This window comes from Vanacampus margaritifer, chromosome 16 (assembly GCF_051991255.1).
Source record: "Vanacampus margaritifer isolate UIUO_Vmar chromosome 16, RoL_Vmar_1.0, whole genome shotgun sequence".
Lineage (NCBI taxonomy): Eukaryota > Metazoa > Chordata > Actinopteri > Syngnathiformes > Syngnathidae > Vanacampus > Vanacampus margaritifer.
In genome coordinates, this window is record NC_135447.1 from 9,988,492 (window position 1) to 10,003,467 (window position 14,976).

Here is a 14,976-nt window from a genome sequence, read left to right on the forward strand (position 1 = left end):
GAGCTAGCATAGCAGCAGACACCGCTTTGTGTGTGCGTGCGCGCGCGCGCCACCATCATCCATTGCCCGTGTTGGTGGGCGTGCACACGGCACGCAGCATGTAGCTAGCTACTTTTAAATGATAAATGACGACGGTGACTCGTACGAGCACTTAGCTCTATCCCCCCTCTTGTCTGACTGCTTGGTCTCTAACGCGGACCGAGTCGGGGATCGAACCGAGCCGGTACGCCGGGACGTGTCACGGACTGAAGCAATCTGACGGCGCGACTTGATATTTATTGAAGTTAACGCTAGCTACGGCGCACAATACGAGGATGATGGGGCGCGCGAGCTAACGTCAACGAAGAAAACCTCGGAGGGGGAGTGTCAACATTTCTTTTTAAGGTAACCGGCACGTTTGTGTGTTGTTTACTCATTCACGCGTCACGTCGTGATAATACAAGTGGTATTAACTGCGGGGCTTTGCGTTGTGGCAGGATGTGCGGCGTGCGGGGATGACAGGAAGATGGCAAACGGCGTTGGAAGTGAGTAGTGTCGGCGTACGAGAGATGTTGCTGTGACTTGCTATGTGCTAGCCGAATGAGTGAGTGGCTTCGCCTTTTTTTTTCTTTTTTTTTTTGCTACAAACTTCGGCTGCACCGCCGATCAACCTGCACCTCTCTCCAGCTGACATTTCTGTTTACAGACACAGCTGGACCACTCTCCGTGTGTGAACATGTGTGTGCTTTATGTGTGTGCGCTGCCTCAGCAGTGCAATGAGTACAAAGGATTTGGATTGCCGGTTGAGTTAGCATGCAGTAAAGACAGGCTGGGGAATGGCAGCACTTTCCCTCTTTTTAATATGAATATGAATACATGTATCATGAGCTGGAACAACTTCACTCATTTTTTATTTATTTTTGGTCATCTACAGAACACAAACTGCTTGTGATTGGCCCAACAGAAGCATGGTCACTCAGGGAGAAGCTGTGTTTGGCCACATCGGTCATGAAGAGTGGAGACCAGAACTGGTACTTAACTCTTATTTCATGCACTTCAACCCAGATTGACCCTACACGTAATTTGTACAGTACATGGCATGCTTTCGCTGGTCAGAATTGTTCAAAACTAAAAACGATGGCAACCAAATGCAGCGGGCAACAATGTACTGAACTAGAAATTAAAATAATAGAAAATTGTCTTATGTTGTCTTATCTGCATTAATTTTTTGGAAACAAAGTATAAAAAGTGTTTCCTGTGTATTAAGGATGTGTGTTTGTCTACTGATGTAAGAAAGTTCTCAAGTGGCTGAATCTGACCTTGGATAAATCACGTTTCATCTTTAAATTTCCAGGGTCTCTGTCAGTCGAGCCATCAAACCATTTGCAGAACCCGGGAGGCCACCTGACTGGTTCTCTCAAAAGGCATGACATGTCCCCGACGTCCTTCACTGCAGAAAATAAATGCATTTGCGCACTATTTTACAACTGACTCCACTTGTGTTCACAGCACTGTGCCTCTAAATATTCCGAGCTACTGGAAAACACTGAAGCCCCAAAGTGAGTGATTTAATCCGAGCGCTGGCAAAAACAATATATGACACCTGGATGACTGCATTTCCCTACATGGCAAGGTTTCAATGTCACTGTGTGTTTGCAGGAGGAAGCGAGGTGAGAAGGGGGAAGTGGTCGAGACGGTGGGGGACGTGATAGTGCGCAGGCTGACGGCTCAGAGGATTCATGAATTAAAAAAGTTGATCAAACAAACCCAAGAGGAGCACAGGTACACAAATACAATTTTGTTGCTGGTGTGAATATATGTTAGGTTTGCACTAGCTTGTTTTAATATTTGTACTTTTTTTTTTTTTTTTTACAGCAGTTTGTCATTATCAGGGTTATTATAGTTTTCATTTGAGTTTGTTTTTTAAATTTAGTCAGTTTTAATTAGTTTTAAGGGTGGTTCTGTTTTATTTAGTGTTTAATAGTTTTAGTTATTTAAAAATATGCTTAGTTTCAGTATTAGTTTTATTATTTATTTTTTTAAGTGTATTACTTGTGTGCGCAATTTTTAATAAACACCATGGTAACATGAAGAACAAAACGCATTTCTTACCTAGTGTTGCATTTTGGCTGAGTTAAATGAAAAAGCAGGCGCCAAGAGTCAAATTTGTCGCCTAGGAGTGACATCATCTGAAAGTGCTTTTCTATTGGCTGCTTGCTAGATGACATCACTTTTGTGTGACACACTTTCAAACGTCCTTATTCCGGTTAATATCGAAATAAATTTAAAATCATCGCCAAAGGCTCATGCAGTTCCAAAGACTAATACGATGGGCATTTTCACTATGATAAGAGTTAGTTTTAATTAGTTTTGTAAACAAATAATTTAGTCTTAGTTTTCGGGGGTTTTGAAAACATTTTCGTTTCTATTTTATTTCGTTAACGGAATTGATTTTTGTTTTATTTTAGTTTGAGTTTTTTTTTTTAGTTTTCATTATGGAACGAAATATTAGGACAAAATTTACAGCAGATGCAAAAATGATGAATTTTCCATTTGGAAGCATATAGGAATGTACAAGAATGAACAAAGGTCTGCGATCAATTGAGTGACATTGTAGTATTATTTGGTCACTCCTAAAACAACAATGGTACCCATGACAGTATTGGTTTATGTCGGTTTCCAACTCGCAGGACGCTGAAGCGAGAGTCAGAACTCATTCAAGCTGGTCATCGAGACTCCAAACTGGAAGAATTATGGAAGGAAATTCAGCGGTAAGATGCAGCAAGTTCTCTGTTCACCCAAAGATACAAGCATAACTATTTTTGGTGCAAAAAAATGTATTGTGTTGGGTAGGAAAGAGAAACTGGAAGAAGCAGCAGCTGAGTTGAAAAGAAAAGTCACAGATGCTGCCTATCAGGGTATCGCCTTTACTTCATACCGTCTGTCTGTCGTCTATCGAGCTAGCGATCATTTGTGATGGCGCTACTAGCAAGAAACAAATCCTAATGCTGTTCCTGTCTCTTTCAGCCAGACAGGTAGCAAAGAACACACCTCGGCGTGTGGCAGGTTCCGCCATGCATTCGCCCACAGGTTGCAACTCAACCAGCCCGGAGTTTCCATCAGGTGACCCGCTCCCGTGCGTGCATCCTGACTTTTCACCCACAAAAGATGTAAGTCCACGAGTCTGTTGATACGTTACACAGCTGAAAACATTACAGGGTTTGTATGACTTCATCCTACCTGACGTTTCTGATTTCTTTCTCTTTGTCTTTAGGCTTCAGGATCAGTCCGGTTGATGTCATTTGCCGACTCTTCTGGCTCCGGTAACGAGAACCCGCCACTCGGCGATGACCCCACCCAGAAGAAGCTCCTAGCCCAGAGAGGTACACCGCCCCCGTCTCCACTCCTCTCCGAGTTACTGAAGAAAGGCAACATCTTGGCTACAACATCCAGATTGGTAGGCTGAAGATGTTGAAATAAGCAATGCAAATGTTATTTCATCATGTAATGGAAGCAAAAATGTGTACGTGCATCAGACTGGCGAGCGCGACGCATCTGCCGGCAATATGGCTGCCGCACACGACTTGCAGTTGACGCTGCCCTTTTCTCCAGCTTCAGGTAAAATATGTTTACTGGACATGTCCATAGTTATGTTTGTTTATTCAACAACAAAAAAGCCCACTGTTACTTATTGATGTTTGTGGTACCTCCATGGCAGGTGCTCCAATGTTGTCTCGACTCTTGGAGGCGGGCCCCACGCAGTTCTCAGCCCAGTTGGGCTTCATGGTCAGCACAGACTCCAGCGCCGGCACCACTCCAGCTCCAGTCAAATCTGCTGCCTCAGCATGTTCAGGTCTCAAATGAATACATGCACAACATGATGATGTCACCATAGAAAATCCTTATTGATTCATATCTTTGAAGTTAGATTTTTCAGTAAGTCTTTTTCTCCTAAATGATCCAAAATGTTTATGTAATTATTCACATATTTGTAACGGCAGTGGCTTGATTTTAGTCTGAAGTTAAGCTGGCAATTCAGGGGCGTAATCGGTGGCACCAGACATGGATTTTTTCCCCCCAACAAAAATACTTTTTCAACTTAACCGAGATTTAAATTATTTTTTGATAAATCAATGTATTGAATTTAAAAAGTCGTTTCCATCCCTGTATTAAAAAAAAAAACTGACAAATTGACTGATTCCGATTCAGTTACTGCTTGGTTCATAACATGACCAAAAATAAAGTAAAATGATCTTTTTCTAAACTACAAGATGGTCATGTATAAATTTCTTATTCTGATTAAACACAAAGATAATCAGTCTTATTTCAGAGGACTACAGGAATGTGAAAATAAATTCTGATGAGAGGATGACATTAGGAGGAATTGGATATAAACAAGGTTACTTAAACTCCTAATGGACTATCAAAATATTCTCTGTGTTCATATTACTTCAAACTCGCAACTACAATAATAAACAAGTTATATTCTATATATTACACACAACTTTGTATTGGATATTAATAACTCTAAAATAGGAAAATAGGGATGGGTGAGTATTGGACCAGGCCTTATTTCAAGGCATCGGTACTCACAGTGGACGTTTTACAATCAGGATCTATAAATTAGAAACATAGAAAATTGCCATTAATTTCATGTAAATTTAAGAAAAAATATCTCTAAATCTATATTGGGATTCATAGGTATTTCTTTCAAATGATCTGTCAGTTTTTTGGGGGAAATTTTACATATCAAAAGTATTAGTGGTATCGGTGAATATTCAAGAGTACCTGCATCAAAAAAGTGGTATCGAACACCCCTGCTCTACAGCTGCACAGACTTCCATTTGTTTAAATGTACTTAATTGCATCTGTGTTATAGGTCTTATTTTCCAAACCGTGATGTGTCATTTCTTTTGCAGAGGTGGACGTGATGGCGCCATCTGCCTCCTTTGGCTGCCAGCCCCCCTCCGCAGGTGTGAAAGTGTCTGAGCTGAGTGAGGAGGACGTGACAGTTTCCTACATGGCAGATGAACTGGATCTGAAGACGGTCGGGGACATCATCGCCATCATCGAGGACAAGGTGATGATTGGGGACAGAGTTAATGAGATTCAGTCCATCTTGAAAGACATTGGCTCAGTGAAATTATTTTGCAACTACACATGGGAAACATTTTGCCGGAGAATTGTTATACCTTTTTTTTTTTTTAACAGGCTGCAGATGCTTTGGATGCCGCCGCGGTGGAGGCCGCTCTCTTCCTGTGCGAAGAGAACGGCCACACTCTTCCCGCTGCCTGGCAAGCTGAGCCGTTCCACACCCAAGACCCCCCGGGGGCTCCTCAGTCCTCATCTCTTCGCTGTAGCCCGACAAGGAACCAAGCGGACGAGTTAGACGTTCCGGACAAAACTTCGGCCGAGCTCTCCTCTGCGTGCAGTAGTCAAGATAACTGTGAAGCGGCAACCCGAGTGGGACCGAGTGGCCTTCCAGCAACCTCCTCATCCTCATGCAATTCCAGGAGTTTTGTGCACTGCCACACTCGAGCACCTGCACAGCCCGAGGCCATGATAGACACAAGAGACACGGCGCGCCATAAAAGCCGCATGTCTTTGGAAGAGAGATGGCCACAGCAAAGGCCCGAAACCATCCGTCAAGGTAAGCGCACGCATGTAGATTGTACAAATACATCATATGGTTTCACCTGCTACATAACATCTTATTAGCTTGTGCAGATGAAGCTAATTAAGTGTATTACTTTTTTTTTTTGCAGAATCAGCATTAGAAGTAGTGAAAGAAAGACATATAAAGGAGGTACATCACCACATCAGATTGTGCTACAAGCAATGTTGTTTTTTTGTTGCCTTATGTCCCACATTCTCCATCTATGCAGGAGATAAAGGACGAGGGTGAAATAAGTGTCGATGGTAAAGAAAATGCCTCAGGGACAAATCCGGACAACGAGGTCAACGGGACAGAAGACGACGACGACGATGATGAGGAGGAAGAAGAAGAAGACGGTGCCGAGGGGTTCTCGTCGGAGCCCGACGGAGAGCTGGAGATGGAGCGCGCGGCCAGCGAGAGCGAGGACGCGTGCAGCCTCCACACCGCCTCGTCGTCTCTGCAGCTCCACACCACGGCCGACTCCACCCCCAGCAGCCCCGCATCGTCACAATTGTACGTGCAAGTATCCCAGATAGACTCACAATTTTCACTACTTATTCTGACACAACTTTCTTGCGTAGCTCTTTGTGCAGTGAAGATCTGGAGGCTCTGCAGGCTCACAAGATCTGGAAGAAGGCCATTATGTTGGTTTGGCGTGCCGCTGCCAATCACAGGTAAGACTCGCAGGTACTGTTTTTTTTAAGAATTGTTACAAAAAGGCACAGACCATATCCAGTTTTAGAAGGATATCTTTTAAATAACTCATAAAGCTTTGGGGTAAGATATATGTAACAACATGGTTTAAAAAAAAATAATAAAAAATCTAGTATATTTATATACATATATATTAGGGATGTGCATCCCTCCTCCCAATATAAGATTAAATGGGTATCTCAATTCATGGGGTGTGATACAATTCAAGTGGAAGTGTGATTCTTTGATATTTCACACTTCTCTCTTCTCTTTTATGGTTCTTCTTGTAGGTATGCAAATGTCTTCCTGCAGCCAGTGACAGATGAAATTGCACCAGGATATCATAGCATTGTGCACAGGTAAGAGTGATCTGATTGCACCACTAATAATGCACTATGACACATCAGCTATATAAATAGTTGGGGGGGACTGTTCATAACATGATCATTAAAACACTAAACATACTGACCTGAACTATTTTGTGCAGATGGTATTTATGTTGGCGGAATTTGATTCTCTCAGTTCATGTTCTGTCTTTCTGCAGGCCGATGGACCTGGCAACCATCAAGAAGAACATCGAAAGCGGTTCCATGCGAACCACGGCCGAGTTCCAGCGGGACATCATGCTGATGTTTCAGAACGCCGTCATGTACAACAGCCTGGATCACGATGTGTACCACATGGCCGTGGAGATGCAGCGTGACGTCCTGGAGCAGATCCAGCAGTTTCTAGCCACCCAGCTCATCATGGAGACGTCCGAGTCCGGTATTAGCGCCAAGGGCCTGAGGGGCCGTGAGGGGTTGCGACGGCAGGACTCCACAGACAAGGTGCATCGCTAGAATTTGGACAGAAGAGACAACTTTAGAGGTTAAAAGAAGTGATTAATAACACCCCCCCCCCAAATAGTTTACACCTGTTAGTCAGTGATGTATGCATGTAAAATGGCCTCATAGCAACAAAGCAAATGTTTTAATGTCGTTAGTTGTATCATTACATCTTTTGAATCCCAGTTCTGATGTACTTTTGCTTCTCACAGGACGCCTTTTCCATGTCCTCTCCTGCTTTTCTGCTGTCTCTATTTGTAAGTACACAAAACAAAATAATAGTGTAGTGAAACACAGCTGATTTTTCTACATAGTCACAGTGGGATCTGTAACTCAGTGCCATGTGACCGATTGGCAATCCATCTAGGATGTTGCTTTTGTGAAGCAGTCAAATCCTAAAAATCTACAATTTCTTCTTCTTGTCCATGCAGGATGGAGGCACCAGAGGGCGCCGCTGTGCCATTGAAGCTGACCTCAAGATGAAGAAGTGAACAAAAAACAGGCAGAATAATTTGAGTCTGACACTGTAATTGAAAAGTGTTAATACTTCCAAGATTTAACTTATAAAGACCCCCCCCCTCCTCCTCCATCTGCGTCATGTGTGCAGTGTAATCCCCCACTTGCTCTCCGTATTGCAACGAGCTGCAGACCGCGATGTGGGGAAGCTCCTATCTTGCAGAAATGAATTACATGTAATCCCAGATTACAAAAGGGGAATCCGAAAGAGTGGGTCAAAGCCTGTGATGGCTGCACATCACTCATAGCCTGCTCACAGGCAAGAACATCAGGTTGTATAAGTGTCTATAAAGCCTCAAAATCAACTAATCCTACAGGCAGGCTGCGTCTGGTCCACATTCGTGTGGTGGACTCTGTGATAAATGCACTACAGTATACGTAAAGACAATGTGTGAAACCAGAGGCCAAAGACTCTGATTTGCTTGACCTTTTTTTTTTTGGTGTTGTTACCTGATCAAAATCATTAAGAAAAAAAGATTTAAAAAAAAAAAAACCTTAACGACCCCCCCCCCCCCCTCATTTTAACAACCTTTGAATAATTTTAAATGTATATTTTGTGGTTGTTTTGCGCATACCTGCCTATATTTCAAGTGAAGCAGTACTGTGGTAACCTCACTGTGTTTTGTGGATGTAATAATGATGGAATGGAAACTATACTTTTAAAACAATAAACTCATGTTTGGCTTGTATACTTTTTGTCAATTGCTCTATTACCTGCTCTTTGCTAATTATGGTAGAATAAAGGCACAGATTTGTTCAAATCGAAAAAAATAATAATTTGCCTTTGATGCATTTAAAATGAAAACCACAGAAACACAAACAAGACATGAGTCAGAGTCCATTTTACTTTTAATTTTCTGGTAGTTTTGTTTGTAAAATGACTAAAGCCAACTCTATTTATGATTGTAAGTAAATGTGCTGTCCATCACATTGAATTGATCGATGCGGTCGGTCAATATCAAGTGAAAATATGCTGCTAAAATAGATACGTACAAAAACAATCTTTTAACTAGGGTGCATGCAACATGAACACAATAATAGAACAGTGTTAAATAAAAGTGCTTGAGATGACCCTGAACACATCACAAAGAAATGAAGGTGGCATGGCACCAACATAAAATCCTCCTATGTAAAGCCATGTCCATGTTTCGAAATGTCCATTTTGGTTTAGAAAAGGACAATCTTGTAGAGTACAGCACTTCGGCCCGAGGTAACAAGAGCTCAACAGCCTTTGAAAGTCATCACACAGCAATCATGTTATTTTCAACGCCCGTAACGATCGATCAAAACCGTGAGGTGGAAGCCTTATATTGTCTTGATCAAGCAGTGTTAAAAACAAATGACAGCCCCTTGGCTATGTGTCTAATAAGTTGTGATTTAACAAAACTAAATAAGTAATAAATAAATAAAAAAAATAGTCCTGGGCCTCTTCGGATTCTCATTTATCCCAGCAAAATGACCAAGAAATAATTGGAGGATAGGAGCAATCGAATTCTACACATTTTTAGTTCGGAAACGTTTTAACATTTACAAAAGGATATTACCCATAATTCTTTACAGGCAGCGAGATTTAAAGCAACAGGACAGCGACAGACGCTTGAGTTTCATGCTCAAGAATTTTACAAATAATGTTGATAAACACTAATTTAATTAATATAGCATATTGTTGTTGCTTTTTTATATCACAAGTTGTGTAGTCAATGAAACAAAGAATGATAGCTATGTTCAAATCAAAAGTAAAAGTGTGGATCCACACACAAATTTTATTAGAGAATGTGCAATTCCAAAATCAACAAAAAACATCCTTGTTGCTTCACAAAACAATTAGTATCTGTAACTCATGTTTCATTTTATTAATAATATTTTGCAGGTAAAGTGCGCAAGCTAGAGACTTACGTCAGCAATACTCACCGTTGCTCGATGACATCAGAGAAAGTGGAGTCAAATTCGTGTGAAAGCGTGCGGTCCTTTTCTATGTTGGGAAAGAAGCCCCTTTTCATCTCTCTTTGACCCGATGACATAATCCAACAAAGGTTAAGGAAAGGTGGTATAAAGTTTAGGAGGTTCGACTTTCCGAAGAGGCCCCAAGACTTCACAGTACAACAGTTATGAAATGTGACCTAAGAATAATTATTCAAGTTACTTTAGCAAACATGTTGATTCATAAAATGCAGAAATGTTGGCACGGACACTGAACAATCATCAAAATAAATAATCAAATCAAAGTGAATGGACATAAACGCAGAAACGAGACCGTTTCTAGAATTTAAAAAAAAAAAAAAAGTTGAAAAAGGGCGGAGCCTCAGTGCTGCGGCCACCAAAGCATCTGTCATGCAAACTTGTATTTCCGACCATCCCAGAGGAGAGAAGGCACGTTTTTTTCCCCCATCTCTGCTGCATGATTCTTACCAGCATAACGACCTCAATACTTACTTGTACAAATAAAAATCATGTACCGGAGCGACGCTCCTTGTTAAACAAACCGTCCCTCCCTTCATTTGCCTCGCTGACGTCCTACCAGTCTGTGCAGCTTGTCACAGTTGTCCAACCTCATGGACTCGGCTTTTTGCTTTAGGCGCTCGTCTCGGTACAGCTGCCCGAGATTCATCAAGTCTGATTCTGAGCAGGACAGAGGTTCGCACGTCAAACAAATATTGGGAGGAAAACTGACCATTATCAAAACAAGGCCGTCGTCTTACTCTGCTGCTTCTCCTTCCAACAGCTGTTCTGCAAATATTCGATGTAGTCGCTTTCTATAGTCTTCTCCAGCTCATCCAGGGCGCCGCCGCGGTACTCCTTCTCAAAACCTTTATCCACGTAGTACGGCACGCCCATGTGCTGCGTTTCCCGGGAAACCACCAGGCCCATGCTCCTGCAAAGCACACAGCCCCGCCGTGCATTCAACATCCACCGGCCAATGTGAAGACCGGCTCTCCTGCACACTCACGGCTTGTAGAAGAGACTGTAAGGCGGGTTGGTGGCCATCATCTGCGTGAACACCGAGATGAGGATCAGCACCAGAACAGGGAGGAGCTGCAGCAGAGCTGTGAAGGTGTTCTGGGTTCACATCACAACACTGTGAGTAGGTGTGTTCTTACTTCAGTCTGCAGCGCAATGCTTACTAAACAGTCACTTATCACATGGAACGGAACCAAAAAAAAAAACCCACAGCTGTAACCTTGTTCATGTACGAGTTTAACGAGTCCACTCAGTATGTTTTCCAAAACATGTACAACTTTTAACGTGGAGTTTGTTAGGGGTGAGTGACAACAGTATATCATTTGTCATTAGCTCCCAATACTGAGCGTTTCCTGCAAGAGGATCCAAGGTGTCACATGCCCAGGAAAGTAATATGACATCATCAGATCCTGGTGAAATCAACCCCCCAAATTATTTGCAATAATATGTTCTATGCAGACCCACCAGTCGAACATAGCATGGATTATGAATAAAACGGCAAGATCCAACCGTTTTTATCTCTCTCAGGGGACGGCCATTTTGCCACTTGCTGCTGACTGAAAGTGACATCACAGTTGGTCAGTGCTCAGGTAACGACTAATCGTGGCTCAGCTTGCCAACGTCACGACCAAACCCAGAAACCAGGTGAGCCGTGATTGGCCATTACCTGAGCAACTGTGATGTCATTTTCAGTCGACATGAAGTGGCAAAATGGCCGCCCCCTGAGATGGATAAAAACGGGTGGATTGTGCTGCTTAATTCATATTACACAAACACAATATTAAATAGGATGCCACATTCAGACTTGTGGGGGTGCATACAACATATTGAAAAGATTTGTTTTTTTTCCCGGTTGACTTCTCCTTAAAGTGTCCCAAAAATACCCTCCTAAACTTCACTAAATAGCTGCCTATAGGAAGTTAACAAAAAATGTGCTTGATGGTACCCATGTCTCAGATGTCTAATACCCATGAGCTAAAATTGAAACAGGAACAATTTTGGGTCCAAAACTCTTGACGAAGAAAATCGGCCATAATGAGCCTAAATTGTAATCAAGCACAAAAGACACACAAATAAAGCAACTAAAATAATAGGAGCACTTCTGTATTGAACATCACAACAAAAGTAGTGCGCGAGTCACTGACTTGACTCGGGTTGTCCTCCGCCACATCCTCGCGTCTCTCGTAAGCTCGTCGTCGGCGAGGCTGGTAGAACTGCGAGTAGGAGGCTCCCTGGTTGGTGTACACGTGAACGTTTCCTGAGGGAGACAACGGCACGCATCTAAAAACATCCGCACTTCAACCTTGGAGGAACAAGACGGGAACGACGGCAATACTGCTTTGCGAGGACAGTCCCCATCATGGGGCACACCCACCTGTGGGGAAACGTCCTCCGAAGAAAATGTTAAAGAGCTCCTCGGGGGAAATGTCGGCCTCAAAGTCTCTGTGGAAATTTCGGTAGTGGCGATGGTGGGTGGTGTGTTGGGGTGTGCTCTCGGTTGCCGATTGATCGCCGTACTGGTCGTACTGCTGCCTCTTCTCCGGATTGCTCAGGACTGCGTATGCGTTGCCTATCGCTAAGGGGAGAACATCATCATGAATGACTTCTTGTATTGCCGCCTCCTATGTTGACTTGAAGGTTGAAAGCATTCTGCTGCTGAAAGGAATGAGTTTTGCCACATTTGATGACCATGGTATCATGTGAAAAAAAAAAAGACAACTGGACTGGAGACTGCAAACAAAAACACTAAAAGAGCACAAACCTCCACCAAGGCTTAAACATTTATTACCCTTGAAATTAATTATTAACTACAAGCTAGGAATTTAATAGCTAAATATAGGTCAGGTTTCTTTCAGATGCAGAATTTCTCTTGACAGAAGGTAAGAAAATGTATTGGGTTCTAAGATTGGATTTGATTTACCCAATTTCCTCATACAGAAGCTAGGGGCATTTATTTTTGCTATGTTTAATAGTGGAAAAGCTTTTATTTTCATAAATGTATTTGAACAAGAAATTTATTTTACAATGCTTTTCTATTTCTGTGTGTACATCTGAATGTGACCTCGTTTTATTGAGGTACATTGTTGAAAAATTAGGTCACACGTGTATCCAAATTGGTTGCACGCTAAAGCCCTGGTTAATATTGTACTTAAGTTTTCATGCAAATTATTTTAGACAAATATTTTCCATACAAATATTTACTGTAATTATGACACTACTACTGCATTAGCATAACGCGGTTGTTTTTACATGTTCTAAAAGTGCTCTACCTTTGAAAGCATCTGTGGCTCCAGGAGCAAAGTTCTTGTCAGGGTGAAACTTAAGGGCCAGCTTTCTGTACGCCTTCTTCAGATCGTCATCGCTGGAATCCTTGGCAACACCAAGAATCTCATAGAAGTCTCTGCAATTCTTAATCCTGCAGTGAGATTGTGAATGTTGAAACACAAGCACTCCTCATAATGTAGCGCGGGTATACGGAAGCTCCCCGTGGTCATGTACCTGAGAACACCCTGGCGCTGCTCTTCTGTGTAGCTCTTCCTGTCATCGCCGCCCACGTGACTTTTCTCTGCGCTTCCACAGTCCTCATCTCTCCAGCCTCTGGGCGGGGGCACGTGATTTGCTTCCGGGGCAGCGTTGCTTCCATTTTTAACAATGGCGTCAATCAGCACTACAGAGAGCAGTGTTCAGAGGAGGCAGAAAACATCAAGAGTGAGGTTTGTGCCGATTCTTAGTCATGCAGATTAAGGTATCAACTTCAATCATGACAACTGGATTCTTTTTGGATGAAAAAAAAATCATGGGGAAGACTAGTTGTGTGTACTCCAGTGATGAATATAAAATAAAGTCCATTTATTTACTGGCCATTTAGTACACCCAACATACTCAAATCTAGTGTTTCCCAGACTTTACTGCATGTTTTGATGGCACATTAGAAAACTTTTATGGCAAACCACCAAACAACAATGCCTCAAAAATTACTCAAATGATGATCTGGTCTTGATTTACTCACACATTTATTTAGTGTGAAATCTGGACAGAAAGCCACGATTTCCTCCATTGAATGAACGGCAACAGGTAGATGCACATTAGTGGAAGAGCATTTAATTCTTCTACTTGCCACTATTTCATTAACATATATAGATGAACGAAAAAAAACATTATTTGTAGTAGACAATTTTCAGTCCTTCACCCTAGCTTAATCTATGCTCACTTTTCACTTACAGACTAAGAGTTATTTAGAGTTAGATCACTCTGTCCAGTGGACAGTGCACCGCTACCTACCTTTATGTAGCCACTGAGAGCGACATGACAAGTTCATGCACAACATTTGTAATGTAATACAAAAGTGCAGAGAAGTTCAACATCTTAGTCATGTCTCCTTCTAAATAAAGCAGCTGCAGCGAAAGATGTACGCCAGCCAAAAATAAAACATTATAATGAGGTAATATTACATGCTCCAGCATGAGCCTTGGCTTGTTCCATGCACGGCTGCTAATGTTACCTCTAGCCCGGGTGCTGGGGTAGATATTCTGGGCTTCATAGAGCAGCTGCAGCGCTCGGTCCTTCCGTCCAGACCGTAACAACAGCTTCGCCTTCTCTATCAGTCGGTCCGCTTCGTCTTTGTCCATTCGCTGCTTGTTTTCGTTAGCTTCTAATGTGCTCAAAAGCGTCACACACAGTACAAGCCGGTGGCACTGTACCTTGATAGCCACTTAGCTTCGACGACTGACAGCTGCGTAACAGCTAGTGAGCGAACTAGCAAGCTAGCTAGTTAGCTTCAAGCTGGCACAGACTTGACGCTAACCAAGCGGCTGGCAGCTGCGGTCAACAGCTTGCGATAACTCAAGGACGCGTGACATTTTTTATTTTTTGACTAGCGGAATGAATTAAATAATGGCACACACTTTAAAAGAAATACAAGTGAAAGCGTTAAATGTCAGTGTGCACCTGCTATGATTGGAGTGACAGTGGTTGAAAGGCAGGAGCTTCATGACGTAACTTCCTGTTAAAAAGATTGTTGGAATTTGGTTTGTGAGGATTATTTTGATTTCAAAATGTGATGAAATGTCGTTTGACTGCTATAACAATCTACCTAGTTTGTATGCTAGTCACAGGCAAAAGCAATACAAGGGCAGTTTGCAGTTTGTTTTCACCGTGTAAAGGAAGCGTTGCATTGCGGAAATGCCCGGATGTTCAGAATCTCACACCACTGAGCTGAGGGAATGTTTCGTGTTTCCCTCCCAGCAAAGGGTGAAATTAAAATGAATGGCATAGCATCGGAGAGGAATGATTTCCTCAGTCAGAGCATGATCTACCTGAAGATGGACCATCTCAGATGGTGACTGTGCA

The 14,976-nt window shown here is 42.4% G+C and overlaps 2 protein-coding genes across 3 annotated transcripts; one reads left to right on the forward strand and one right to left on the reverse strand.

Moving 5' to 3' along the window:
• Window positions 1–56: 56 nt before the first annotated feature.
• LOC144035786 (bromodomain-containing protein 8-like) lies at window positions 57–3,268 on the forward strand. The gene is made up of 10 exons (XM_077545723.1): window positions 57–384; window positions 477–524; window positions 914–1,010; window positions 1,334–1,403; window positions 1,489–1,538; window positions 1,639–1,761; window positions 2,670–2,750; window positions 2,833–2,897; window positions 3,011–3,149; window positions 3,254–3,268. Exons 2-9 carry the CDS (start codon window positions 506–508, stop codon window positions 3,016–3,018), a joined length of 513 nt encoding a protein of 170 aa, XP_077401849.1. The 5' UTR covers window positions 57–384; window positions 477–505; the 3' UTR covers window positions 3,019–3,149; window positions 3,254–3,268.
• Window positions 3,269–6,396: 3,128 nt separating this feature from the next.
• Window positions 6,397–14,603, reverse strand: dnajc18 (DnaJ (Hsp40) homolog, subfamily C, member 18). Of its 2 annotated transcripts, none has more exons than XM_077545719.1 (9): window positions 14,129–14,603; window positions 13,126–13,294; window positions 12,897–13,042; window positions 12,002–12,202; window positions 11,772–11,884; window positions 10,616–10,656; window positions 10,368–10,540; window positions 10,187–10,287; window positions 6,397–7,163 (listed from the first exon to the last, which is right to left on the reverse strand). In XM_077545719.1, exons 1-9 carry the CDS (start codon window positions 14,253–14,255, stop codon window positions 6,993–6,995), a joined length of 1,242 nt encoding a protein of 413 aa, XP_077401845.1. In that variant the 5' UTR covers window positions 14,256–14,603; the 3' UTR covers window positions 6,397–6,992. The 2 variants fall into 2 exon arrangements, with proteins under 2 accessions (XP_077401845.1, XP_077401844.1); XM_077545718.1 differs by having other exon boundaries at window positions 6,399–7,163; window positions 10,616–10,725.
• Window positions 14,604–14,976: the final 373 nt, after the last annotated feature.

What these genes read in the sequence shown, in the direction of transcription:
- LOC144035786 (XM_077545723.1), top strand. An exon ending in CTGACTGGTTCTCTCAAAAG is followed by an intron (nt 1,404 to 1,488) that starts GCATGACATGTC and finishes TTGTGTTCACAG; the next exon opens with CACTGTGCCTCTAAATATTC. An exon ending in CAAACCCAAGAGGAGCACAG is followed by an intron (nt 1,762 to 2,669) that starts GTACACAAATAC and finishes TCCAACTCGCAG; the next exon opens with GACGCTGAAGCGAGAGTCAG.
- dnajc18 (XM_077545718.1), bottom strand. Translation starts at nt 14,255, where the DNA reads ATGGACAAAGACGAAGCGGACCGACTGATAGAGAAGGCGAAGCTGTTG. An exon ending in CGGAGGACAACCCGAGTCAA is followed by an intron (nt 10,726 to 11,771) that starts GTCAGTGACTCG and finishes ATGTGAACCCAG; the next exon opens with AACACCTTCACAGCTCTGCT. An exon ending in GTGACAAGCTGCACAGACTG is followed by an intron (nt 7,164 to 10,186) that starts GTAGGACGTCAG and finishes TCCAAATTCTAG; the next exon opens with CGATGCACCTTGTCTGTGGA.